The 27713-nt window shown below is 50.6% G+C and overlaps 7 protein-coding genes across 7 annotated transcripts; 5 read left to right on the plus strand and 2 right to left on the minus strand.

Annotated features, from left to right (window-relative positions):
- Positions 1 to 5289: 5289 nt before the first annotated feature.
- On the plus strand, positions 5290 to 6162 carry PG994_005183 (uncharacterized protein; the record flags this gene model as incomplete). Its single annotated transcript, XM_066856592.1, has 1 exon — positions 5290 to 6162. The coding sequence occupies one exon, from the start codon at positions 5290 to 5292 to the stop codon at positions 6160 to 6162; it is 873 nt and encodes a 290-aa protein (XP_066718759.1).
- Positions 6163 to 6393: 231 nt separating this feature from the next.
- On the minus strand, positions 6394 to 7216 carry PG994_005184 (uncharacterized protein; the record flags this gene model as incomplete). Its single annotated transcript, XM_066856593.1, has 3 exons — positions 6394 to 6708; positions 6738 to 7052; positions 7106 to 7216. The coding sequence occupies 3 exons, from the start codon at positions 7214 to 7216 to the stop codon at positions 6394 to 6396; spliced, it is 741 nt and encodes a 246-aa protein (XP_066718760.1).
- A 1005-nt stretch (positions 7217 to 8221) lies between these two features.
- On the minus strand, positions 8222 to 9723 carry PG994_005185 (AAA family ATPase; the record flags this gene model as incomplete). The annotated part of the gene is made up of 4 exons (XM_066856594.1): positions 8222 to 8489; positions 8658 to 8972; positions 9124 to 9398; positions 9448 to 9723. 4 exons carry the CDS (start codon positions 9721 to 9723, stop codon positions 8222 to 8224), a joined length of 1134 nt encoding a protein of 377 aa, XP_066718761.1.
- A 9059-nt stretch (positions 9724 to 18782) lies between these two features.
- On the plus strand, positions 18783 to 19544 carry PG994_005186 (uncharacterized protein; the record flags this gene model as incomplete). The annotated part of the gene is made up of 3 exons (XM_066856595.1): positions 18783 to 18813; positions 18860 to 18949; positions 19360 to 19544. The coding sequence occupies 3 exons, from the start codon at positions 18783 to 18785 to the stop codon at positions 19542 to 19544; spliced, it is 306 nt and encodes a 101-aa protein (XP_066718762.1).
- Positions 19545 to 20442: 898 nt separating this feature from the next.
- PG994_005187 (uncharacterized protein) lies at positions 20443 to 23362 on the plus strand (the record flags this gene model as incomplete). The annotated part of the gene is made up of 7 exons (XM_066856596.1): positions 20443 to 20732; positions 20791 to 21189; positions 21243 to 21513; positions 21575 to 21696; positions 21751 to 21880; positions 22075 to 22161; positions 22226 to 23362. 7 exons carry the CDS (start codon positions 20443 to 20445, stop codon positions 23360 to 23362), a joined length of 2436 nt encoding a protein of 811 aa, XP_066718763.1.
- A 301-nt stretch (positions 23363 to 23663) lies between these two features.
- PG994_005188 (Highly reducing polyketide synthase ACRTS2) lies at positions 23664 to 24358 on the plus strand (the record flags this gene model as incomplete). Its single annotated transcript, XM_066856597.1, has 2 exons — positions 23664 to 23988; positions 24048 to 24358. 2 exons carry the CDS (start codon positions 23664 to 23666, stop codon positions 24356 to 24358), a joined length of 636 nt encoding a protein of 211 aa, XP_066718764.1.
- A 557-nt stretch (positions 24359 to 24915) lies between these two features.
- Positions 24916 to 27300, plus strand: PG994_005189 (uncharacterized protein; the record flags this gene model as incomplete). The annotated part of the gene is made up of 4 exons (XM_066856598.1): positions 24916 to 25347; positions 25459 to 26352; positions 26669 to 26931; positions 27015 to 27300. 4 exons carry the CDS (start codon positions 24916 to 24918, stop codon positions 27298 to 27300), a joined length of 1875 nt encoding a protein of 624 aa, XP_066718765.1.
- Between the last annotated feature and the right edge of the window lie 413 nt (positions 27301 to 27713).

A 27713-nucleotide genomic window follows, 5' to 3' on the forward strand; every position in this document is an offset into this window, starting at 1 on the left:
GCTATACCGTTTAACTTAATTAATATATTAATTAATTTTTAAATTATAATTAATTACGTTTTATAAAAATACCTCGATAAGTTTATCGTAATATACCTCAACGATATCTTTATTTACTCCGAAAATAACGAATAATATCGAAAATACGTAAAATTAATACTTTAAAAACTATAAAACGCTAACCTATTAATTAATTTAAAAAAGAGCGAATTTTATTAACGATCCGTTACTTTTATAAAATACGTAATATCTTTGGCGAAATTTGAATAAAACCTTTGAAAATCTTAATAATTAAAAAGTAGTTTACACTTATAAGCGTTATAAAAGTTAGATCCTTTTTAAAACTAATTAATTACTACCGGATTTTCGTCCCCGGATTTAACAAAATAGCGACACCCCTAACGAATTTAATAAAAAAAGACGAACTATTTTAATAAACAGAAAAGGAAAACGAGGCCTTTTATAATATTAAAGAACGAATCTTTAACGAATTAATATTTCGCGTAATAAACCCGTTTAAACCTTTTAAAGTCGAAACCGACGTATTAAACTATACGATCGAAAGGTAACTAAATTAATAAAATAATAACGAAAAGTCGCATCCCGTCGTATTTTTTTAAAAAAAGCTTAACGAATTAAAACTAAATTATTAAATTTACAATAAAAAACTAATAACTATTATTAAAGCTTACGAAAAATAAAAATATTACCTTAACGAAATAATAAAGCTAATTAAAGTCTATACCGATTATAAAAACCTTATAACGTTTACTACTATTAAAGAATTAAATAAATAATAAATATAATAGTTTAAATTCCTATTAAGATTTAACCTTATTATTATCTATTAAAAAAGTAGCAAGAACGGTCGCGTTAACGCACTAAGCTAATAACCGGACCATTAAAAGGAAGTTCCGCCCAAGACGCGAATAATTCTTATTTATAATTAAAACGGCAACCTCGTATTTTTAAAATAATTAAACGTTACGAACCATGTTTAATATAACGACGAATAGGTTATTAAATTCCGATAACTTAGTTAAAACCTTGACCCCGCGAATTATCCTAAAGATTACCTCGAAAACTATAACGGTCTCGCTTTTTATTAAAACAAGATCTATATCCCTAAGTAATACCGCGAAGACTTTATTTAAAAATTTTACGAGCACCCTATACACGGATATTAAGGAATATTTAAAACCTAGAAGAGGATTACTAAATAATTCGATTATAAAAACCTCAAGCTAATCGTAGCTAAAGTGATCGGTAAGTGTAACCTCTATAGCAAAGTAAAAGCCACCCGATACCGGCTATACGGAAAGTTATAGCCGATCCTACCGCTAAATAAAGTATAAAAAACTATTATATTTAATTTCGTTATTAAACCACCTTTATTAAAAAAACCTTTAATTAAGGTCGATTATAATAACATCCTAATAATTATAAATAAACTCACAAAGTACACCTATTTCTTACCATATAAAGAATTTAGCGATATTAATAATTTAATATATACCTTCCTCCGAATAATCGTCAGCCAGTACGGACTGCCTGAAACGATTATCTCCGATAAAAATAAACTGTTTACCGCTAAATTCTAGAAATCCCTAATAACATAACTCGGCGTTAAATATAAACTATTTACAGCTTACCACCTTTAAATAAATAAACAAACTAAATAAATAAACTAAACCTTAAAATAATACCTACGCTACTATATTAATTATAAATAAAATAATTAGGTATAATTATTATTAATAACTTAATTTATTTATAATAACGCGGATAACGAAACTACGCGTATCTTATTATTCCGAATAAACTATAAATACGACCCGGAAATTATTAAGAAACCTTTAAAAAAAAGCTAGTATTAATTACGACTATATAAATCAAAAAATTAAAAGAACTTTAAATTATATTATAATAAAACCTCACCTTCTTTTAATAATGGATAAAAGGATACGCCGACCGAATAAAATTAAAAAGACTAACCTTTAAAAAAGGAAAAAAAATCTACCTTTTATAACGAAACATTAAAACCAAGCGACCAAGCGATAAACTAGACTTCAAAAAGATCGGACTATTCAAAATCGTAGAAATTATTTTAAAAACTAACTACTAATTATTGCTACTTAAAATAATACGGATACACCTTATATTTCATATTTCATTACTCGAACCAACGGCTAAAGAAACCCTAATCGATACGTAACTAGAAATTAAAACAGATCAACACGAGTATAAAATCGACAGAATTATTAATAAAAAAAAGAAAAAACGAAACTTCCAATACCTCGTTTAGTAAAAAGGTTACCTATTAAAGAATAATACCTAAAAGCTTAAAAAACACCTAGCGAACGCCGCGGAAAAACTCCAAAAGTTTAAAAAAAAGCTTCCCCCGCGAGGACCGACGGCCTAGGTTCAGAGAAACCTACTAAACTAAAAAACGACCAGTTAACGTCCCCAGAAATACCTAAAGAACGCAGGTTATTAAAAACGAAGTTCTCCTAGTTAATAATCGAAAAAAAAACACTATCTTCCTTATCCAGCTCCTATATTCCCTAACGAAACGCCTCCGAACGCTTTTTTACCACAACCTTCTTTATATAACGAAAACGGGCTAAATAACCTAAGGCGGTAAATAACTACGTTTATAAAAAGAACAAAGTCTCTTTTATATCCGACTCTTCCGCCTCCAGCTTTTTTTATTAAATAGCCAGCTTTGTTAAGGCCGACGTAATAAAAGTGCTATTATAGGAGCGACTAACCCGAATATACTCCGAATAGCGAAATAATTTCTCGTTTATATAACAAGCTAAGTTCTAGCGAAAATAATAAGTATAAGGTATACTAATTAAGTTACCCGTAAATTCTATATTAATAATAAGAACTAAACGCGCGACAGTTTTTTTAACCGAGATTTTTTAATATAACTAATTATAATAAATAAATATTATAATAAAGAATAATAAAGAAAAGAAACCTACTATAATTTAATAATACGGGTAATTAAAATACTTATAAAATCGATACTTTAAAAATAAAGCGGTTAAAAGAAGGAGGATAGTATTATAACCTAACCTAACCATACGGTTAAAACCCCACCCGCCGGAATAAAACTACTATACCCTAATCAGGCTATAATATTATAATTACCGACCGTATTATTAACTATATTAATATAAACTCTCTTATATTATAAAAGCGTATAAATATAATTACAAAGATATCCTAAATAATAAAAGAATAGACCCGACCTAAAAAAGCAGCTAGGAAAAAGTTACGAAACGAGGAGTAATTAAACTACCGCTTTAATAAATAAGCTAAGAGCGACGGGATCACGACGCTCTTAAATAAGCTACTAAAATAGATCACCGTGATTTAAAAGATGGATCACCGTGAGCCGATAACGGGATTACCGTAAGCTAGCGGACGTTTTAACGGATTAATAAAAGAAGAGATTAAATATATAACGACGGACGTTTTTTATATATTTTATATAAATACTTTTTATTTTAATAATTAATTTAAATATTAATTTTAATTTATTAATAAAATAAATAATTTTAATAAAACTATTATAAATATTTTTAAACTTATATACTTTAATTACCTTTATTTTTATAAACTATTACTTATTATATTAATAAAAGCGACTTTTATCGCACGTTCGGATACTTTCTTATATTATTAATATAAACCCTAGTACGTTTTATTAAGTTTCTTTTAAAACCTAGATAGCGTTCGTTATATTATTAAAAGACTTATTAATATCGCGAGGGAATATACTAATTACGGCCTAGCCGCTAGCTATTATATACGGCCGAAAAGTAAACCTTTTAATTAGCTCGTAATATTAAAGGAAATCCCTCTTACTTATATTTATATTATTAAGCCCTATATAGAATAAGGTCACCTTTTACTAATAGGTATTCTTTAATATATTAAAAGGATTAAGATCTAGGGGTTATAATAGGTACGACGAGTGTGCTAAAAAGAAGAGAAGTTATATTTTATATTTTAAATACGTTATAATAAAGTCCTCGCTTACGTAGCTAACGTGGCCATCCAGGATAATAAGCCGTTACTAGTCCTCGTTTTTAGGCTTTATATAAGGGATAAAGACCTTATTTAGCTATACTAAGGCCAGCTCCTTGTTAGTCCAGCCTTTAAGGGATGCTATAAAAACCTAATCCTCTATAGTATCCGTTAGCGAGTCCTCCTCTTCTAAAAACTATTACTACTAGACCTATTAACCTTTAAATATTATAAAAGGAGGCAAGGCTCGGCTTAAAGCGTTATTATATTCGACCGCAGAAGCCCATTATCGGTTAAAAGAGTCTATAATTAATATTCTCTTTATTCTAATAAATTTAATAACTATTATATTCGTTTTATAGCCGAGCTAGTTACCGATCTTGTCGACATTAAACCGAAACTCCGGAGGGATTGATTTTAAAATAAGATTTTTAAGCCGCTCGAAAAACTCGATAATTTTTTCTACGGAAGTTACATCAAGCTTTAAAAAATCTATCCTTTTAAAAAAAATAATACCGATAAATAAATAACGAGCAATAAATTTTTTAACCTAGTATTTACCGAGTATTATATTAATCTCGTTAATTTAAAAAATCCGTTAAGCGAATATCCGAAAGATAATATACGCCGGTAAACAGCCTAGATTATATTACGCAAGGTACCAAGTCACGATCTAAAACTCTTCCGCTATTATTAAAGCCTGGAAGGACTTATTCCGTTGTTTTATAGTCTTACGGCCGTGAATCCGAGCCTTTAAAATTGTTCCAGGATATTATGCTTCTCGGCGGTTTGTTTTATTAACGAACCATTTACAACATCTTAAATCGCGCGTTATAGTGCTGACTCGTCAAGTTTACGGCCCATCGAAAAGAGGAAAAGAAAAAGAAGAAGATGGTATTATTCAATTAATTATAAATCAAAAGCTGACTAGTTTATATACTGATTTATATATGGTGCTGTCAGGGGCTATCTAAATTTAGGGGTCGCCGTTGCATGGGGTGACCGTAGCACCGTCAGCTGGCTTACACATTCCCCGGCATGAGTAAGCCACCTCTACATCTACTCTGTTACCCTACCGGGAAGAAATGAGACAGTGTTACCTGGGGCATCTCTATGCTTGCCACTACTGCTCATCTGTTTGGACCACTACTGACTACTAGTCACTGTGCAGTGGACCGAGAAGACCTAGATGACGTCCTTGTTATGTCATGGAATCAAGAGAATACGGGAGGTGCAGGAGAAGGGACCATGCTTTTTGGGTCACTGTTCCATGCGAACGGGGCCGCCGACTGGCCGTCATTTGGCCCCCTCACAGCCATCAAGGCACTCAACAAGGGCATACCGACGAGCAAAGACGGACGACTGGAACCGCCTCCTGTCCAGGTATCCTATGCGGAATTCGGGTGGTGCGAGCAAGTTTACCACAACGTAACCGCCACCCCTGCTGGCATCTCCCATGCTGATCTCAATATGACCTCGGAGCGTCTCACCCTTACGGGCAATCTCACCCTACCTTACGCCTCCGGCAATGAGATGGGGACTTACTACAAGAGTTATGTCGCCAACTCCACTGACCGAGTCTACAACATCTCTCGGATGACATCGATGCTCCCAAACGTGCTGTCCGTCCTCCTTGGCTCTACTGTTCGTAACAACATCTACCGCCCCGACTTCTCCCGAAATGTACAGTTCAATCTCGGATATGCTTTGATGAATTCGCCCTTCGATAAGATTTCGACGGATCTCGCGGCCGCTCTGACAAACCAGATTCGCAGCGTCGACCCCGGGGACAACTACAACGCGACAACGGTCCAGGGCCAGGCCGTCTACGACGAGACGTATATCCGTGTGCGCTGGCCCTGGATGATACTGCCCCTCGTGGAGACCGCCCTAGCGGCCCTGCTGCTGGTGGCAAGCATCATCGCCACCGGTGGCATGCCGCTGTGGAAGACAAGCGGCCTTGCATTCCTGGTCTCGGGTGGATGGGAGGAGGAGTTCGGCGCGTTTTTGAAGGCGCGAAAGGGGAGAGAGAAGCTGGGCAAGGAGGCGCTGGAGGAGTGGGGAGACGGGGTCAAGGCCCGGTTGATCGGGGGCGGCGGACGGAGAGGTGAAAAGGGGTAGGTTGAGATTCGAGCGGATATCGAACTAACCACTCGGTCATGAGTTCTCTGCCGTGTCATCAGACTCGAGTATATTGACGATATGGCTTAAGATATCTGAGGGATAGGGGGTATTGCCATAGAAAGTGGGCTACGTTGTAGTGGTTCGCAGGTTGGCCAGTTGAAAGACGGTGAATCGATATAGCAAACTCTGTGTGGGTCTTGCAAGCTATCTATGTATAATTAGCATGTTCTATATAGAGCCCGTGTAGTAGCTGAAGCCGCTCCCGTGGTGCTCATCGCAGATCTTCTCCCAGAAGCTGCGCACGTCCGGGTGCCCGGGCTCGTCGAAGCCGCGAATGAGGCACCGGACGACCGGCCGCAGGAGGTCGGAGAAGGCGCCGGGCTCCTCGCCGTGGCGGGCTCGCCTGTCGAGCCGGCGCAGGATCTCCTCGTAGTCCTGCTTCGTCCCCAGCAGCGTGACCGAGGGGATGGCGTAGCGGAAGTAGGCCTGCAGCGTGCCCATCATCATGACGTGGGCCACGACGACGTTGTCCCCGTCGTGGTGCTGAAGTCGGGCGTGATCCAGCGGCCGACCTCGTCATCGACGACGCTTTCCGAGATCAAGCCGCGGATCTGCCGCGCGAAGTCGGCGAAGTCGACCGTGTGCCGCGTGGCGTTTTCGTAGACGATCTTGAGCTCCTTCTGGCCCGCGTGCGCCACGAACTGGCCGCGGAGCTCCTCGGCGTGCTTGTTGATGTAGATGCTGAACTGCGAGATGATGGCGAGCCAGATGTCCTCGGGCCGGATGGCGAGATGGTGGTGCCGGCTGTAGGCTGTCGTCGCCGCGTTCACGAAGCCATTCTTATGAGCGAGCAGAACTGGCGGGAGGTTGTCGCCCTCCAGGGAAGACTGGAGGATGTCGCCGTGGGAATTTGGGGGCAAACCTTTCCAAAACAGTTCACCGCGCTGTCGTCTCCGTGCAGTGTTCCAAGGAGACTCTCCGGGCTGTCGACTCTCTGGGGCCTGTAGATCAGGTTGGCTTCGTGGTTGGCAACTTTGATAGTAACAGGCATAGTATTCTGTATAGCGCCAAGGGGTTTGAGGAATTTCTGAGCGGAAATACACTGCTCTAATTGCCTAATTAATCAAGTTGTTCAGGCTTCCAGGCAACAGGCAGGTCCCATAGAAATCCCACTAGGCTGCCACTATCCTTGCGTCCCACCTCCGCTCTGGTCCTTGGCAATTTTCTCTCGGCTCACTCACGTTTTTATTGGTTGTTAACCCAGCACTACGAGGAAGCTGGTTTCAGTACTACCCTGTACTCCCCAACTACATGCCTAACAACATTGGCAAATTGCATACTGCGCTACCCAGTATTCCGTGACACAGTATACAGTCGCTGTATCGCATACACAATCAACTCCAATCCTGTTTCCCCAATGAGTCATCCGTCGCGTCATGATAGTTAGGCAACACTGAGTTCAAGCTACATATTGTCGGAGAATGTAATGTGTGCGGGTGTAAGTAGCCCCAGCAAACCTATGGATTTGTTCAAAGGCAGCGGTGGCCTGCCATATAAAAGCCGGAGGGAAATCCGTGAAAATCTTCTCAGGTGGACGCATTATCGCCATCTAGAGATAACATTTATCTTATTTAGGGGCACATAACTATCTGGTTTCGGTAGGGGCATACGCCAGTTTGATCATAGGCGGATCCGGGAAAAGGGGTTATTCCCTAGTGACTGTCTCACCTCGGCCAGATCAAAAATTCATTCTCCTAACTAGTTCAGTATGCTCCTGCCTGTCCTCCTTAGCTGTGATCATCGCATGCCTGTCACTTGGACAGCCCAGCTGCAAGACGAACGGGCGAATACGAGAGGTCTCGTCCAGGTCCAGTAGAATCCGTTGCCCCGAAAGTAACCAACTCCTGAGAGAGGGCTGTACTCAGAATAGCGTTTACATCTTGACTTGGACGTCATCGCGTGTGTTATCAATACCCTCCTGCTTTGCTTTCTCGCCATCTTGGGTTGTCACCTTGAGCACGGTCTCGATGTGCTCGCCTTTGATCGAAGGACATCCCTAGCTTCTGGCCAGTAACGAGGCCGTCTTGACAATGTTCTTGATCTGTCGGCCGTTCAGTGGTAGAAGTGCCAGGTTCGACACCTCGAGAGTAGTCACGGCGCTGGAAGGGGCACGCGACAGGAACTGGTTCCAGATGTGGGTCTTGGCATCGGTGCTGAGCTCGGGATACTGCAGCGTCAGGTGGATTCTGCTCTGGAAAGCGGCATCGATGGCATCACCACGGTTGGTCGTCAGGAATAGCATTCCGGTATAGTACTCGAGAGTTCTAAGCGCTGAGCGTCAGTGGGATGAATGTGAGACGGCACAAGCGGACTGGGACGATAGTCCACTTACCTCAAGAAAACCGCGACCAACTCGTTGTGTGCCAGGTTGCTATGCGATCGCTTCTCCAGGAACACGTCGCACTCGTCTAAGAGTAGAATGGCTCCCCTACTTCTCCGTCATCTCGAGAGTAATGTTGAGTTCCCTCTCGACCGAGGCTGCGCTCTGGCCCAGCTCGCCCGCGCTCATCACGTAGAGCGGCTTGCGCAGTCTGTCGGCAACCGCCTCGGCCGTCAAGGTCTTGCCCGTGCCGGGGCTTCCGGCCAGGAGCATCGTGAGCCCGAGACCCTTGCCCTGGATGATGCCGTCGAAGGGTTGCGAGTCGGACAGCTGCCCATCAACAAAGGCGAGGATGAGCCCCTTATGCCCCTCGGGGAGTCGGAGATTTGGGACGCGTTCTCGTTCCAGTTGATTTCTCCGATAGAGTCTACACTAACAGTCCCCAGCATTTGTCTACCAATGAATATCCTCGAACGCTACCATTGCTAAGCATGAGCTGTTCCTCGGAAGGTTCGACTTTGAACGTCTTAGATTAGCTTTCTTCTTTGTGAGACTGTGTGATTGCGCATATTACTTACCTTGAGAGCCAGTTTGCACCTGAAGCAGTTTCGAGCGCCCTTTGTGACGAGGTTTCTCGTCTGATTGACCGATAGCGGGATGTGATCCCCGGATGGGGAGTTGGGTCGTGAAAAGCAGGTTGATATCGTCTTTGGCTTCTTGGCGTCTGGTGGCTGGGTTGTTCGTCAACATGGATCGTTGGGGCCACGGACGGATCATCAAGAGAGACAAGACGACCAATACCGACTAGAGGAGGAGCCAATGAGGCGTCAATGACTACGCGTCCATCGAGTTGCTGCAAGCTATCAGCGTTAAGATCAACAGCCACGTTGTCGTTTAATTACCTTACGCCTAGTACCCCAGATATATTCGTCGGCTAGAAGGCAGGAGCCCCGATACGCTTTGTACTGAACACCCCGAAGATCGTAGAACCGTTTGCCTCGGGCCCATATAGCTTGTTTCATCAGGCCTTCGTCATCGCGGAACGACGTGGGATGAACATTCAAGCTGGTGATTTTTTTGGTTTTTGTAAAGGATGCGATGTCCAAATTGATGGTGGCGAATCCGAACATATATCCGTTATGATCAACGTATGAGGCAGCAATTCTGAAACATCCCATTATTTATTGGGTGCTTCGGACCAGAAAGAACTGATCTAGATCATTCAATGTCGAGTAAATACGAGTACCAGGCTCAAAAATGGCCCAGAGAAGCTGGTATGTGATGACCTGTTAGGCACAGAGGTCATTCGCTTCGTCCATGGTCTCTTTGAGTTCATGCCCCAGAATGTTGTAGAGCAGCTGAGAGTATGCATGGGCATGTGCATCTTCCTGCTTCTTCTCGGCCAGCAGATTTTGTAACCGGGCCCCGCGGTGGTAGAAGGGATGAAAGGGTGCTCTGAAGACCAGCTTGTTGAGGTTGGCCGTGATGCCCCCGTAACCCTGGAAGACATCGCCCAGCAGATCCTTGATGTGCTGGCTCTGGACCACGATGGAATCCAGCGACAGGGGCTTGCCCTCGCCATGGTTTATGCCCATGCGTACCACGAGGGCTTTCCGCTTTGACTCGGGCTGCTCCTCGATAGAGCTTTTGAGATCCGTCGTGTACTCTTCAACCCAGTTGGTGCAGCAGGAGCATTTGGGCGGACCCGGGTACAGCTTTTGCAAATCACACTCGATGCCGCTCGAGGTGATCTCGTGCATCTGTCGGGCTGAAATATCTGCCAGCTCAGGGGCCACGGGATCCGGAGAAGCAGAGCTGCAGTTCTGAGGATATCGTAATCAGCTGAAGATGGTGACAAGAAGTGAATTCAATTATATCAGAGTGGGGGGGGGGGGGGCAGTGGAACTTATACCCGGGAGCTATACCTGGAAGAATCGAATGGATGGAAACGGAGTTCCTCATCGGCCTCCCTCCTCAGTAAAGAAATTGATACTTATTTAGGCAATCGGGGCGCGAACGAATCTGACTAGGCATGTCCCACATATATGATGGCTGATCTCATAAGATGGCGGTCTCTTTGGAATTAGGTGGGAACATGCTTACTGCCCCTTTAAAGGTGTGGTGACACCGCATGGCGCTTGGGGGTCAACAGTCAACCAAACGACAAACAAACGAAAGAATGCCAACAGCATGAAAAAGACAGCGACCACTTGCAACCGTCCAGTTCAAAGGAGTGCCAGTGAGACGGAGTGATACCATGTAGCGGAATGTAACCTCGTGCTCACTCTACAACCAGACAGTGTATTGTTAGCTCTCGCACCACATCCGTTTGTGCCTTGATTAACGAGATGGACGAACTAGATTAGATGTACATGGAGATTTCTTAAGGAAGGTACAAGTCTCCGTTTATGCTTGATAGGATATCAATATTAAGAATAGTAAAATTGACGCATCTGGATCTTAAGGCAGCGGGCCTTATTGGCCCACAAAGTATTAACCATGAAACATAAAGACGTACCATCCTGCCCGGTCCATTCATGATCAGCCCGATAGCTCGACTTCTAGCTCTGCCCCATCACCAGACCTTTACCAAGAAGCTGCGATTGTCCCAGTCTTGTCGGATTTTCGATGATATCATACATGGAAACATCGTAGCCGCGATAACGATACCACCACGACAGCAAGAGCACCGTCTCCAAATCACCCCCGCAGTCGAATAGTGAGGCACCGTCGTTGACTTCCTCGTTGCTCTGTTCTTTCAGAACAACGTCGCTCCAGGCAAGCGCCACAGTTGCCTGGGCTTGTCTATCCGGAGAACTAGACCTGTTAACGACGTCGTTGGGGGAATCGACAGTCTTGTTCGCTACGGGGACTTGACTAGGCACGGGACAATCCACGAGCTTCTGAAAAGACTCAAGTGAGTACTCCAGCAATGTGTGGACAGAGGCCAATACCGACTCTAAGCAGCGAGACACCCAACGCGCCTGCTCCTCAGAGATCCTATGAGGAGCATACATGATCTCGAAATCAAGATCGTCGTCTCCTTCCGGCTCTGCCGCTGGCCGAGCCGCGACCCAGAAGTCCGTGGTGTCGCCGATGGTTCCCTCGCCGGCAAAAATAGCATCAACATGCCCGAAGATGAGAGCGTCGCCGACGGTCTCGTAGTTCTGGTACACCATGACCGAGCCCAGTCTCGTCCACGAAGGCCAGTTCGTGCACTGCCTCACGATGGAGCGAAAGCCGACGTGCTGATGGGGAATTCCCACCGAACCTGAGCCTGGAGCTGCTCAATCAGGGAGCCGAACGTCGTCTCGTCGGGCAAGGTGGCCCGGACCGGGAGCAGGTTCAAGCAGGGCCCGGGCACCTGGAGGACGTTCGGGAAGGAGGACCGGCTCCAGTTGGCGTTGGCCGCGCCGAAGACCAGGTCGCGCGAGCCGATCGCCAGGAACAGCGCCGCGGCCCACGCGGCGCTCAGCGCGCTCGAGGGCAGGCCGAAGCGCGTCTGGAGGTTCCGGGACCGCGTCCGGAAGGTGACGCTGCGGGTCTGGGTTGCGCCCCGGGCGGGCAGCCGCGGGGGCGTGAGGGCCGTCACGGACGATTTGGCCAGGAACGTGCGCCAGTAGTCGTACGAGGACGAGGAGCTCGCGGCGCCCACTTGCGCCACCCAGTCGGAGAATTTTGGCGTGTCGGACAGCGGCTCTCCCATGTAGGCTGCGTGAAGGTCTTGGAGGACCAGCTCAATGGAGATGGCGTCGTATAGGGCATGATGGATGTGGAGGCGCAGCTCGTCGCAAGAGCTGTTGTCCGGGCCATCGCATCGCAGTTGGAACCGTGGCAAATACCGAGCCTGGTCGAAGCCCATCGGCTGTTCATCATGCCCCTGAATCGTCACGGTACTGGCGGGGGAGGGAACGGAGGACCGCTTGGTGCAACCGGGGGCCTTCCTGTACGAACACGGTTCTCAAGAGCGCATGGTGCTGCACGACCTGCTCACACGCCTTGGCCAGGCGGGCCATGTCGAGGCCCCCCAGCAGTTCGATGATGGCTTTGTTGTGCAGGCTCTCGCCGTCCAGCTCACTCACCGCGAGCTGGGAAGCTTGGGCGTCGGTGACCGGCACCGCGCTCTCGATGTTGTCGCTTCGGAAACAAGCGTGCCATGTCGCCAGGTCCGCGACGTGACGCAGTTCCACGGGGGCGGAGGCAAAATCGGAGTTGGCGTCCCTGGTCGGAACCAAGTCTTGGCTTGACGCGCCGGAGCTGGAGGAAGGACGCGAGATGACGGCAGCCAGAGTGGATAGCACGGGGGCCTTGAAGACGTCGGCTACCGTAAAGGAGAGGTGGGCCGCTCTCGCTTGGTTGACCAGGCGCATCGCACGGATGGAGTTTCCGCCCAGCTCGAAGAAGTTGCCATCCCTGGCTATGGTGTCGGCGGGAAGAGCCAGGGCCTGCGACCAGAGCTGACGCAGCTCGGCCTCGGTATCCGAGAAGGTTCCGTCTGGCCGACGAAGTGGAAGGAGTGTTCTGACAGTTGCTTGTGGTGGAGCTTTCAGAAGTGTCCGAGTGCTCCCACGTCTTTGGGATGTCGTCGACGACAGTGGTCGACATGGTGCTTGGGCTGCTCAGTCGTGCCGTCAGATCCTGCACCGACTGCTCCGGGTTTTTCATGATGCTGTTCAGGGCGACGGAGAACATCGTTCCAACTTCTGAAGCATCGGAGATGGATATTCTGGTTTGGCCACACCATATCCGAGCCCCATACGAGTCTTGGTCGTACCCGACTCCAATGGTAAGGGGATACTGTGACAGCAGATTAGCAATGGTCTGCACAGGAGCTGGAAAAAACTGCCACTCACTTCGGTTGGGTTATCTTCAACATCTAGATACTCTTGCTTTATGTCCGAACCGACTTCTACGCCGCCGGGGCGAGTGCGCGCAATGGTCATGGCCGTGTTGAAAAGCGGCGAGTGGCCCATCCCGAGTTGGTCGTGCATTTCGCTCATCGGGCATCCGCCGTTCTCCAGAATAGCCAATGCATCGTCCCTGACACCCTCGAGGAGGCTACGCAAGGTGCTGCTCGGGGAAGCCTCAAAGTTGCAGACGACCATGGCCAGGAGGGGGCCCAAGGTCGACTCGCCGCGTTCGACGGAGCTTTGTTGCGAGAGGATGCTGCCAAAACACACCGATTCCGTCGCCGTGCAGTTCTTCAGGACGATACCCCACGCAACCTGCACCAAGTTGGCGAGGGTGATGCCCTGACCCTTACAGAAGTCATGTAGAGTGCTGGCATCTCTTCTGGGGATTGTGTCGTGGAAGCTACTACTACTGGCTTCCGCCTTGGAGGAACTTGGGAGACCGAGTGAGGAACCAGGCAGGGTTTTACGCCCGAAAGATACCTCGACCAGTAATCGCGGGCCGAAGTGCGATGGTGGCGATCCCAGGCAACGTAGTCACCCAGGCCCGGTCCCGGAGCAAGTGCTGACAGGTCGGCATAGGCTTGGCGGAGCAGCTGGCCGAGGATGCCCATGGATCGATCGTCCATCAGCACATGGTTTATGTAGATTGTGGCGTACACGACATAGCGAGAGACGCGCGTGAGATGCAGATGGTGCGGTGGCTGCGTCGGGGAGATTCCCGGCATCGGGAAGTCCCCCCCCCCCGGGCGCAGGCGCGACTTGACAGGCCCTTGTGATATGGATGGGAACACATCCTTGAGTATAACCTGCTGGAAGGCGCATTCCGGGTCGGAGATGGAGCTGATGAAGAACGTGCGCAAAACGGGTTGGGCCTCGCAGATGGCTTGCCACGCCTTGGCGAGTTGGTGTGGATCGAGGCCTTCTTGGTTGTCGTCTGTGGACATCTTGATCCGCAATGTGTTCCAGTATTCATCCCCTTTTCCCTTCATCTGGGCGAACAGAATGCCATCTTGCATGGAAGTGCACGGCAGCACGGGTTCGACTTCGGGCACTGAGATACCCATGGAAACGAGATGCCTGGAGAGTAGTTGCACTCTCGGCTTCTCTGAACCAGCCAGGTGTGTTTCGCGCAGGGTCAGTGAGGGCTCGGCCGGCTGAACAATGGACCCATCCCCGACATTTGCCTCGCCAGAGCAAGAGCTTCCGCCAGCGTCGGTGAACCCCGGAAGCCACTCCCCGGCGGAGGCCGCGTCGGCCAGAGTTTCGCTCCGAAGTAGTGTAGCTACTGACACCTTGACGCCCGACTTCTGCAGAGCGAGGAAATCTGCATCGCAGTGACGGAATCGCCCCCGAGCCTCAGCAAGGAGCTCTCCCTCCCAAGCCCTCCTTCCGGAACCGATAACACGGTTTCCCATGACGAGTACAGCACCTTCTCTTTGGCCGTGGTTGGCCCGGACAACTGTGTCCGCCGCAATGAGCTGATGACTAGTCTAACGGCTGTCAGATCTTTCTTCCCCACCCACTCCTTGAGGCGCTGCCGATCCAGCTTCGCGGACGGCGTGCTAGGGAAGTCCTGGACCACTAGCCACGCTGTTGGGATCATGTAGGGTCATCGTGGCTTTCGGCCGACGCCTCGACCGTAGCAAAAGCGCCCCGAACGGCCGCGCAAGAGCAGATGGCTTTCTCCACCTCGCCGAGGTCGAACCGTTGCCCGTGGATCTTCACTTGGCTGCTCTGCCGTCCCATATACTCAATGCTGCCATCGGTGTAGTATCTCGCCAGGTCACCACTGCGCTACATGCACCGATCTTGCGGTGCCATCGACCCGGTCTGCCTCGAGGTGTCCACGACTGTGGCGGGATGAAGGATTCCGCCGTTCTGGTTTCGTCGTTCAGATAGCCTCGTGTCACTCCGGGGCCCTCTATGATCAGCTGCCTTACGGCCCCGATTGGGGCCAGCTTGTTCACGTTGGCCTCGTCGGCGATCCAGATGGCGCAACCCACAGGGGTGCCAATGCTCTGCGGGTAAGGGCTGTCGGGGGCGAGTTCCGCCAGCGTGCTGCACATGGACGTCTCGCTCTGGCCCCATCCATTGAAGAAGCAGACCCCTGCCCGGGCCCATCGGAAGGCGGACTCGACATCGACTGCCTCGCCCGCCGAGCAGAGCGTCCGGAGGCCCGGCATGTCGCCGGGCGCGAATAGCCAGGTGACCGTGGGCGTCAGGGTGGCGCACTCGACCCCCGCCGCGGCCACGTAGCCGGCGAGGTCCGAGGACCGCGCCTCGTCCGAGGGGACGTACACGCAGCCGCCGAACAGCAGGGCGCCCAGCGTCTCGATGAGGCTGGCGCCCCAGACCGCGGAGGCGAACTGGAGGACGCGGGTGCCCGGCGTCCAGGCCAGACGGCGGCCGAAGGCGGTCAGGGCCGAGACGAGGTTTCTGTGCTCGAGGACGACACCTTTGGGGGCGCCTGTGCTGCCGCTCGTGAACAGGATGTACGCGGCTTGCGATGGTGAAGCGGGACGGTCCAGGGGCTGGAATTTGGTGTCGAGCATGCCCGCGAGAGTGTTCTCGCGGGCAACGACGATCTCAATCGCATGCCTGCCTCTTGAGGAGGTCGTGCAGGCATTGCTCGGGCACGTCCGGGGGACCCGCCCGGTTCCATTCCAGTACCTCGCGGCGGTCGTGAACGCCGACGAGCTGGAGCTTGCTAATGGTGGTCTCCTTAGGGTAAGCACCTTAACCACTTAGCCGTCCTACCACATAAGCAGCCACCTAAACTCAACACTAAACCACATCGTAACCTAAGTTTATTTTACTAATAATTATTTAAAAAGAAATTAGAAAATTATAACTTTAACGAATTTTAACTTTAATATAGCTAGTAATATTAGAATCGCTTTTCGAATTTAAGTTAATAATTTAAATCGCTTTATCTTCCTTCGATTTATCTTAAGGGTTATACTACTAGCCTGCTATTTTATCCTTAACTACTATCACATCTTATTTCGTAATAAAAGCACGATTAGGGTCTTTAATTACTTAATAAGGTTTAAACTTATATACTTTATTTAATTTAGCTTATAAACGATCCCTCTTTTATTTTAATTTAATTAATTAAGCGTTTAAAGTATTAAGCCTTTTTTTAAGCTTACGAAATAATAGCCTCTTATAAGTATTATTAAGTTAAATATCCTCATTACGAGCTAAAGCTTCGATCTAACGTATATACTAAGAGATAATAGGTGTAGGCGCTTCTCAAATAAGTGTCTACTAATCGTTAAGTTATTTAAGGCTTAAAAGGACCACTTTTTAACCGCGGCCCTACTCGTATCTACGTAACCGAGAGTTTAAGGGTTTAAAAATATCCCGTGGATAGATTCCGGTGGCTCGTTACCCGTTAACTATTACCTTAAGTTTAAAAGCTAACTCCCGGGCCCGGTATTACGCTTAAATAAAGTTAGTATTATTTATATTTATATTAAACATTAATTAATAGCGAAGAATTAAATATTTTCGAACTTTCTACTTTAATATCGAAAAAAATCTAGATTTAAAAGTTATAATATATAAAGAGGATATATTAATAAATATAATAATTAAATTTTATTAATTATATATTCCGCTATAAAATAGTTTTATGCGTAATTACCGTAGCCGTTTAAAATAAATAGCCGCTATTACTCCGGGTTTTTCGGTTTTATTTATAATAAATAAATATTTTATAATTATATTATCGCTAATATATTATTAATTAATCCTTTAAGTAAATAAGCGAATAACTAATTTTAAAAATTTATCCGTAGGTTATAAAAGTTATCGCCGCGGTTTAAGAATTACTACTATTATACGCTAACGCCTTTAAAAATAATTAAAAAGGGTAAAGTAATATTATCTATATTTATAAATATTATAACGGTTACTTATTCGCGATAAGCGGTATTTTAAATAAAAATCTTAATTAATTCGGCTAAATTAATTATATAATAATTATTACTTAAGCTTATAATATTACTAATTTTATTTATATTATAAATAAATCGGGCGGGAATATCCTTAATAAAATCCTGCCTTAAAAAAAAAAAAAAGCTGGATATTCTCTTCGAATATGTAGTAAACGCGTCGGAAATTTATCGTCGTGGCTAGTATAGTCTTTAACTTATGGTAACGGGCGATAAATCTCCTTACTCAGTGGATTTTAAAGGCAGGGCGCGCTGATCTATTTTGAATAGCCGGGCGACGAACAGCTGGAACACGTTATACTTAAGGGCAAGGCCTAGCTACGCCTGTCAGATAGCCCAGGTTTTAAGATATTCCTCCTATGCGGAAAAGTGGCTCATAGCGGACTCCTTGGACTCGGTCCGGGTCGGTCTGCCTCTAATTATATCCCGTAAAGTGGCTGGGGTACCTTAAGTCTTTTAAAGGCTGCACGTTCCGACTCGCCAGCTTGTACGGCCAAAATGGCACGCTGAATGGCGGATTCGGGGGTTGGGATGGGCATGGCTAGAAAGTACGAGAAGTGACGATTCTGGCAGTATCCTCTGATTGCTAATGAGGGGGTTGGATGCTGACTTATATGCGACAAGGGGGTTAGGGGGCTTCGCTTATCGGTAGTCAATTTGGGTGGCTGCTTATGTGGTAGGACGGCTAAGTAGTTAGGGTGCTTACCGTATCAGAGTCTGCAGCATGTGCTCAAACTGGTGGAGGATGCGGCCCATCTACTGCGGAGGGAGAACGGCCTTGTCGAAGGTAGCCTGGACCGAGACGAGCCCCTGGCCGAGCGTGCACACCAGCCCCAGGCAGTACGGCGACCGGCTCTCGTGCTCGTACTCGTACACCATGTCCCGCGCGTAGGTAACGGCGTCGTGCTGCACGATGCTCAGGAGCGTGGTGAACCGCGCCGCCGCCGCCGCCGCCACCGCGCTGACCTGCCGGATGTGGAGCAAGCCCAGCTGGAGGGCCGGGCTGGCCTGCGTCTCGCGCAGAGATAGGAGGCGGCGGTGAGGCCCCAGGCGGCCTGGATGTAGGAGGGTATGAGAGACGAGTCGACCTGGTAGAGGGCGGCCTTGAGCTTGATCTCCTTGAGGATCTGGCGCGAGGCTTCTGGGATGTGGCCCATCTTGGCCGGCGGCTAGAGACTCGGCTGGCCGCTGAATTTGGATTTCCAGAAAGCCCTTGCTGCCTCCTCGTCCAATGATGCGCAGTGGTCTGAAAAGAGCTTGTACTCGGCATGGGGTTCTGTTGGCTCGCCGTGGTATACTTTGGAGGTGTCGTTTACCAGTGTATGTAGGGTAGCATTGTCGCAGATGGCGTGATGCGCTGTCAGGATGAACTTCTCCTCCACCATGGAGATCCGGAGTAGGCATTGGCCAAGGTGCATATGGGTTGACTTGTGATCCTCTAGGAAACTCGCAAAGCTCCAAAATTCCGAGCGACCTGGAACTGCTCTGCGATGACAACCTGCGACAGCCCCAGGTCGCAATTGACGATGCGTGTTCGTAGAACCGAGTTCTTTGCCACCACTTCACACACAGCTTCACAGAAGCGATCCTCGTCTACTGACGGGTGGAGTGTGAAGACGAGTGTGTGGTTATAGATCCGCTGGTCTAGCTGGGCCATGATGCCGACCTGGAGCGGGGTGCAGGCGTAGACATCTTCGATGGCGTCGACTGGCACACCGCACGACTTGGAGATTTCTTCGAGCGTGTGTCTTTGAACGTTCGCCATGGCTGCTGGTGGTAGTTTTGGGCCGCCCAGCACCAAGTGGTTCGGGGCAAAAGTATTAAGAAGGTATACGACAGCGATATAGAAGAAGCGAATGAATGATACAGAGAGTGGCCTGGTCTGGTTCTTGGAGTATGGCCCCTTTTGATTCGAAGGGGGGATGCGACGAACCCCTAACAGCCCGGCCGTTTAAGCCATTGACCTCATATGTTAATGCCACTGCAAACCTGAGAGGTCTTGGTCTCAAGGCAGAACCCGGACGTGGTCTTGTCAGCCAGCCTCCACCCTGCTCCCGCGACAATGTCGGGAAAGGCCGAAGGCCCTGTTCCCTCAACAACCTCGACGATATCTGTGGCGACGAATGAAAAAGCCGAGACGCCAGGAAACTCAATCAGCCTTTTGAGTCAAGGGGCTTGACGGTCCCGAGGTTACACAGACGCCTGTTGTGAAACATTCGGCCGGAACTGGCGAATGATGTGCTTGTCTCAGAAAGGGAGATGAGAGATCCATCGGCCTTTACCGATAAATCGAAAGGATCCGAGTGCGGCCGCCCACTATCTCAGACCTCGCATAAACATTTTCTAACCTGGCCTGCCCTCTCCGTCACCGTTTGGCTCCCCCCAATCATGAATCACGTCGCCGCATGATGTCTTGCAGGATTTTCACGCATCGAGTCTCACAGGCCCTGCCACCTCGTCACCACCTTCTTCCAACGATAACATACATTCCCCAGAGGCAATTTCTACCAGGGACCGCTGCCGAATACTGTAGGTCTCAACTAGGCTGCAAGACATCATCGAATACCTCCGGGGTCCTGGGTCGCAAATTTCGTGAAGATCTTCTGGGGCTTCGACTCCATGGTTCTATCTGATGGAGAACGAGAACGCCCTGCAAGTTGAACCGGACTCAGACTTGCCTCGCCAAATTTCCACTTGAACGCGCGTGGTAATGGCCGGCGTGTAAGTGACCCGATTCTCCTCGGTGACGCCCAGTGCTCGAAATTAATACGTAAATGCAACGTATCGGTCTTTGATATGATTGGCGGCATTAGTCCCGCATGGTTTCTAACGTACAATATGATTGCTTTTCTGTATGCACCTGTTTTTGGCCTGAACACGGCGTTGCCATCTCAACCCCTGACTGTATATACCGGCTTCTCCCCGTCAAGCCCGGCCTGAAAAGTCGCCTTGCATTGTAAAAATTCTATACCCTTTGACAGTTCTACTTGGTTTCCTTGCGATCATTCTCTACCAGCACGCTTTGATGGACCCCAACCCACCCTTGGCTGTCGTTGGGTACGCCTATCGGGCCCCAGGAGTCGGGCGTAAAGGCCTGTGGGAGTTCCTGGCCGACGCCAAGTCTGCATACTCCCAAATCCCTCCGGACCGATTCAACAAGGATGTATCCCATCATACCAGCGGCAAGCCTGGGTTCTTCCCATCAGAAGGGGGCCACTTTTTACCCGATGATGTATATGCTTTCGATGCATTGTTCTTCAATATCAAGGCCGAGGAGGCGCGGTCTCTTGATCCCCAGACCAGGCTCATGCTCGAGTGTGCGTTTGTCGCCATGGAGCAAAACTCAGGGGCGACCTAATTATGCACGTGGTAGCAGCAAAGCTGTCCACACTCCTTCCAAGAATCATACTAGAATGCGACTCACTAATCACCAATGTCGCCAGGATGACGCTGCCGGAGTTGGCTGGCGCCGATATCGGAGTTTTTGCCAGGCAACATTCTCCGACTACAGCATGCGCCTGATGGAAGACCTACAAACAGCAAACAGATATGCAGGGCTCGGCATTTCCCAGTCTCTAGTGGCCAATCGCCTTTCGTACTTCTTTGGGTTCATCGGGCCCAGTGTTTCGGTAGATGCCGCGTGTGCAGGTACTACGTACGCACTGCATCAGGCCTGCCAGAGCGTCAGGGCTAGTGACTGCTCCGCCGCTCTCGTGGGAGCTGCGAGCATCATCAGTGGCCCCGAGATGTGGGTTGCTTTGGCAGCCCTAGGGTATGTGTTTGGTGTTGGCTTTTGCTCGGAGCTCGTGGCTAACTTGACGCTAGTGCATTATCTCCGGAGGGCAAATCGTTCTCATATGATTCGAGAGCAGCAGGCTTTGGCCGAGGCGAGGGCGGCGGTTATCTGATCGTCAAGCCACTCTCAGACGCCGTGGGCCGCGGTGACCCAGTAAGGGCGATCATTCGAGGTACGGCATGCAACCATTCGGGGCAGAGTAAGGGAATCACCATGCCATCACAGGCTGCCCAGGAGAGGCTGCTTGTTAAACTACATGAGTCTGCTGGACTTAGCCCCAGGGACACCACATTCGTCGAGGTAAGAACAACCCCCCCCGCCCCCCCTCCATTGCGAGTTCACCGTGGCTGAGCATCCACAGGGCCACGGCACGGGCACACAGGCGGGAGATCCCATCGATGCCGGCGCTATTGCAGCCGTGGTAGCAAAGGAGGCTTCCTCGAGCAATCCGACGTACCTGGGGTCGGTAAAATCCAATTTTGGGTCAGTTCCTCCGTCCTTTTAACTTGTTTTCTTGCCGTGTCTAACCATATACAGCCATCTGGAAGGAGCTAGTGGTTTGGTATCGGTGGTCAAGGCCATCATGATGCTCGAGCAAGAATGCCTGTTGCCTAACGCCAACTTCGAAAAGTTCAATCCTGACATAGTAGACGATGGGCGTCTGAAGGTGAGTTCCCGAGTCTTTTCATATTATTCGAGGTTTCGACTACGTGGGATCATTGGCTTACCAGGTATCCTCTGGCAGGTATTAAAGGAGCCGCTGTCGTGGCCCCCTAGCACTACAAAACGCGTCTGTGTGACTAATTTTGGTGAGCCGACAACTCGCAGTCTAACCACTTTGCATACTGTTATTGACAACAGTGCTTCTTAGGCTTTGGTGGCAGTAATGCAGCTGTTCTTCTCGAGCAAGCGTCGCAAGTCCAAACGAACGGTATTCACAAGCCGCTGGTGAATGGAATATCTCCACACGCCGGCGCCGTGGCTATCGATGGTGATGATGTCTTCAAGCCAGATCCTGCTGAACGGGCATTCACCCTCCACAGTCGCAAATGAAAAGTTGTTCGTCGTTTCTGCCAAATCTTCTACAAGCCTCGAGGCTTATATCTCGTCCATGGCCGATTACCTTGAGAAACAGCCCACCTCAACCCAGTTCCTACAGGACCTGAGTTTCACCCTGGGCCAGCGCCGAACCCACTTCCCTCGTCACCGGCTGGCCGTGAGTGCGGACTCCCTGGGCTCGTTGCTAGACCAACTGAAATCAGCGCCTCCCAATTCCAAAACAGCCGAAACACTGGACGGAACCATCGCCTTCATCTTCACCGGTCAAGGTGCCCAGTACTTCCAGATGGCCGCTGGACTGGAGAAGTACGATGCATTCGCCAACGCTATCAAGCGAGCAGAGTCGCTCCTTACTGAACTTGGCGCTCCGTGGTCTTTGACGGAAGAGCTTGCAAAGCCCCAGAGCGAGTCCCGGATAGATGATGCTGAACTCAGCCAGCCGGTCTGTACGGCCATCCAGCCTGCCCTCGTCGCATTGCTGCAGTCCTGGGGCATTTCGCCAGCCGCTGTGGTCGGGCACTCGAGTGGTGAGATTGCCGTTCTCTTCCCGTTCACAGGCTTCTTCTCCTTGGCCGTGGAGGCGTTCCGAAGGGTGCATGACGCTAGCACCCCGCTGCCGAACGTGCTCGTCCGAGAGTTCCACGTGACGCGAGGTCTCCGCATCAAGGAGGACGAGCAAGTCGATCTCACGACCAAGATGCGCCCGGCCGACATGGGGACCGAGTTGACGTCTACCGCCGCATGGGCTTTCGAGGTCATGTCGTGGTCGAGCGCCCACGACTGGACCGTGCATTGTCGCGGGCTGGTGGAAAGGGACCATGGCGAAACGTTCGAACCAAACCTTGCTGTTCAAGCCGCGGCTCTCCTTCTGGAACAGCCGACAGCGCAGCCGCTCGACCACGAGGCAGAATACGCCTTCCAGAGGCAGAACGGTGTGGTCTACGGCCCAACCTTCCTCAACATGATTGACATGCGTCGTCTTTCTGGCGCCATCATCCACACCATCCAACTCCGCGACATCGAGGCTATGCTATCGCAGGACGCGTCTGCTGCCACGGTCGACCCGCCTACGTTGGGCTCCTTCTTCTAGACCATAGGAGCTTTGCAGGAGCTCGAAGGGCCGAGGCCAGTCCACGTGCCTACCCACACATGTCGATGGCGCATTTCCAACAGCATCGCGGCCGATGCGGGCCACCAATTCACCGTCGTGAGCACGAGGCTGTCTCATGACACCAAGTCTAGCAACCTGCACCTCAGCTTCGTCGTCTTCGACTTGTCTAGTGGATCTCCGCAGCCCGTGATGGAGGTCGACGATATGGCGCTCAAGACCATCACCCAGCTCAGTGACGAGTCCGTGGTGGACGGGCTGCCGAAGACGTATTTCACGCGCCATGTGCCGCACGTCGATCTCATCGATGGCTCGGTCCTCGCCAAGACCATCACGCCGCCAGCGGCCGAGGTGGAGGAGCCTGCTGCTGGAGATTCTCCGCGGCGAGATCGAGCCGCTCGAGATCATGCTCGAGGACGGCCTGCTCACGCGCTACTACGAGCAGGACCCGGCGAACAAGCGTTCCACCGAGGCCCTGGCCAAATACGTCGGACTCCTGTACGACTGCAACCCCGATATCCGAATACTCGAGATCGGTGGCGGTACGGGAAGTGCGACGTTGCCGGTGTTGGAGGCCATGGAGCAGGCGCTCGAGGGTGCCTCGGCCAGTTTCGGGTACACCTTCACCGACATCTCGGCCGGCTTCTTCGACAACGCCCGCACCAAGATCGGCCGCTGGTCCAAGCACACATCACGTACAAGAAGCTCGACATCAGCCAGGACCCCTTGTCTCAGGGGTTCGTCGCCGAGGACTACGACCTGATCATTGCCGCCAACGTGCTGCATGCGACGCCGGATATCGTGCAGACGATCCAGAACACAAGCATGCTGCTGAAGTCCGGTGGCAAACTCGTGCTGCTCGAGCTCACCAAGACGTCGCTCCCGCTGGCATTCCCGTTCGCCTCGCTCCCCGGCTGGTGGCTGTCCGAGGATACCTACCGCTCCATCGATGGGCCGCTGCTGTCCGAGGACTCCTAGCGGGCTCTGCTGGGTTCCAACGGGTTCCCGACATAGACGGGCTCGTCGATGACTATCCCGGGGAGCCTGAACAGTTCTTGACGACCATTTGGTCTACCAAGCATTCTCAGTTGGCGGAGCCGAGCGGATGTTTCAACGTGTGCCAAGTGTCGAGCGGAGGAACGTGCGATAACGCATTGACCGACCTGATCTCGCAGGAACTGGTCGAGTCAACTGTTTCTCCACTGTTGGAACTCGATGTAGACTCGAAGACAACTTGCGTCTTCGTGGATGATCCAGAGCGCAGCGTCTTTAGTGACCCGTCCCCCGAAATGTTTTCTGTCCTGTAGAAAGCGCTGACGGAGTCTGCTTGCCATGTGCTCTGGGTCACTCCCGCCAACTCGCACCCGGACTCGGCTTTGGTCAAGGGCTTCTTACGCACTCTCCGTATAGAAGACGACTCGAAGGCTTTCGTGCTCCTCGAGAACGCCACCTTTGACAAAGCAGGCCTCCAGGCGATATCTCAGCTGGCCCTGCGGTTGAGTGAGCCCAGCATTCTGGACGAGCAAGAATACTCCATGGTCCACGGCCTGCTCCACGTCCCGCGCTTCTGCCCGCACGAGCCGGCGGCTCAGACATTCGCTATGGAGGCCGGAGTTTCCGTCAAAGAGGAACAGAGCATCCGGAGTGCAGATGAGCAGGTTCTCGAAATGACTGTGGACGCCGTGGGGAGCCCCGATTCCATCTTCTTCCGCGACACGACCAAAGACGTCTTTGAGCAGCCCCTGAGCGGCGATGAAGTCATCATCCAGGTCGGCGCCATCGGTGTTAGCTTCCGGGACCTCCTCCTCGTCCTCGGCCCCTTGCCTTGGCATCCCCCGGGCATGGAGGGAGCTGGAGTAGTGGTTCGGGCTGGACCGGATGCGTCCGATCTGCAAATCGGCGACCGGGTGTTTTACACCATCACCCAGGCTGGAATGACCAACTATGTGCGGACGCGTTGCCCGCAGGTCTACAAGCTCCCCGACGGTCTGGACATGGCCGATGCGGCCTCGATGCCCATCGCATACTGCACGGCACTCCTGAGTCTCGTGGACACTGCCCACATCTAACGCGGCGAGAGCGTCTTGATCCACGCCGCCGCGGGCGCCCAGCACCTCGGCGCCCGCATCTTCGCCACAGCCGGCACGCCCGGGAAGCGCGCCTTCCTCACCCAGACATTCGGCCTCCCCGCGGCCCACGTCTTCTCGAGCCGCGACGCCGGGTTCCGCCGCGGCCTCCTGCTGGCGACGGCCGACCGCGGCGTCGACGTCGTGGTCAACTCCCTGAACGGCGCCCTGCTGCGCGAGTCCTGGGAGCTCATCGCGCCGCACGGCCGCTTCGTTGAGCTCGGCAAGAAGGATTTGTTGCTGAATAGCCACCTCGCGATGCGACCCTTCTTGCAGAATGCGAGCTTCCACGGCCTCGACGTGCGTGCGGTCGAGGGGGTGCGCGGGTGGCTGGCCGAGGTCGTGGCGCTCTACCAAAGCGGGGCCATCGGGCCCATCCGGCCGGTGACACGGGTGCCTATCTCCCAGATGGCGGCGGGGCTGCGCAGGCTGCAGTCGGGCTACAACGTCGGCAAGGTCGTGTTGACGCTAGGGGCCGACGAGAGGGTCTTGGCGGAGCGGTTCCCGCCGTTGGCTGTCCCGTCTACCACCAGCTTGGGGACGACGATGAAGACGCTGCTGTCTCCGGACGCTACGTACCTCATCACCGGCGGGACGGGCGGTATCGGACGCTCGTTGGCCGAGTGGATGTCCAAACAAGGAGCGAAGCACATCATCATGCTTGGACGCAGCAGATCGTCGAATCCCAAGGTGGCGGAGCTGTTGACAAGATACGACGGCACTGATGTTTACATGCGCGCGATCGCGTGTGATGTCGGGTCCCGCGACAGCCTGCTCCGCATGAAGGAGGAGATCAAAGATTTGCCGCCTGTCCTTGGTGTTGTTCACGGAGCACTGCTCCTACGCGTAAGTTTTATCCGCTTCGGAGCCCCCCACCACCTACGCGCTGGGAATTGGACTAAATGATGTCGATCTTATTGCAGGATGCCATGTTTCTGAACTCCACATTCGAGGACTACCAGAACATCACTCGTCCGAAGATGCAGGCCGCTTGGTTGTTGGATGAGTTATTCCCCAACCTTGATTTCTTCGTGTCCTTGTCGTCGATCGACTCCATCATCGGCCACTTGGGCAGTCCATATACGCGGGAAGCTCGGTAAGAACCATCTCCCCCATTTCCCCTGTGCCACACTCAAGAGGGCTAACTTCTAAACCATGACAGACGTTCCTCGACGCCTTCTCGGAACACCGCATCAAGCAGGAAAAACCCGCCGTATCCATCAGTCTGCCCGTTATCGAAGGCGTGGGCTACGTGGCCGACCGCGGAATCGGCGACCAGCTGAAGGGCTCCCTGGGCCTGAGCCTCGGGGAAGAGCAGCTGTACACGCTCATCAAGGGCGCCATCCTCGGCCCGGCCTCGGGCCTGAACGTCGACGGCCGGAGCTTCTCGTTCGTCAGCACCCTCACGGCCGCCGAAACGCTCCCGTGGGGGCACTTCCATCCGCTCCGGGCCATTCGGCCGCTACAGCACCCCCTCGGGCGAGACCGCAGACAACAACAGATCCCAGGCGGCCGGAGGAGGGGGGCGCGAATGGGCACAGCAGGGGAGTGGATATGTCGCCGGAGGCCCTCATGGAGGCGCTGCGGACCAAGGTGTCGAACGTCACGATGCTGGACCGGGATGAGATCACGCCGGAGCGGAGTCTGGCTCACTACGGGCTAGACAGTCTGGTGTCGGTCGAGTTGAGAAACTGGATTCGTAGAGAGTATGGCGCCGACTTGGCGCTCAAGGATATCGTGGCGGCACGCCATCTGAATGCCCTGTCCAAGGAGATCTTGTCGCAGATTAAGTAACCTAGATAGTTTTAGTACGGGGTTCCAGACACCCTTGGGAGTATGATATGGCATAGCTAAGTATATGAAACGATCTGAGGGGATCTATAAATATGTAATCTAGGGGATAACGAGGTTTCGTTCTTTGATAATATCAAATATTAAAGCACACAAGCAGCAACCGTATCGGAGATATGCCTGATTGAGTACAACGCATCGGCATAGAGCGGGGTTCAGTGCTTACCCCTGACCATCGGCTTCGGAGCAGTCTCCGCCACGTAATTAACCCATGCGGAATAGGCCAGGCAACCAATTGCTCCGGTCGCTCCACAGACTTGCGTGTGTCGGTAAGCCCTGACATCCCTCAAAAGCCACAACTGCAAAACTAACATGTTTTACATTACCAAGTGACCGATATTTTGATGCCAGTAGAA

This window comes from Apiospora phragmitis (assembly GCF_038363925.1).
Source record: "Apiospora phragmitis strain CBS 135458 chromosome Unknown utg000005l:1.0-4161743.0:1.0-4166827.0, whole genome shotgun sequence".
Classification (NCBI taxonomy): Eukaryota; Fungi; Ascomycota; class Sordariomycetes; order Amphisphaeriales; family Apiosporaceae; genus Apiospora; species Apiospora phragmitis.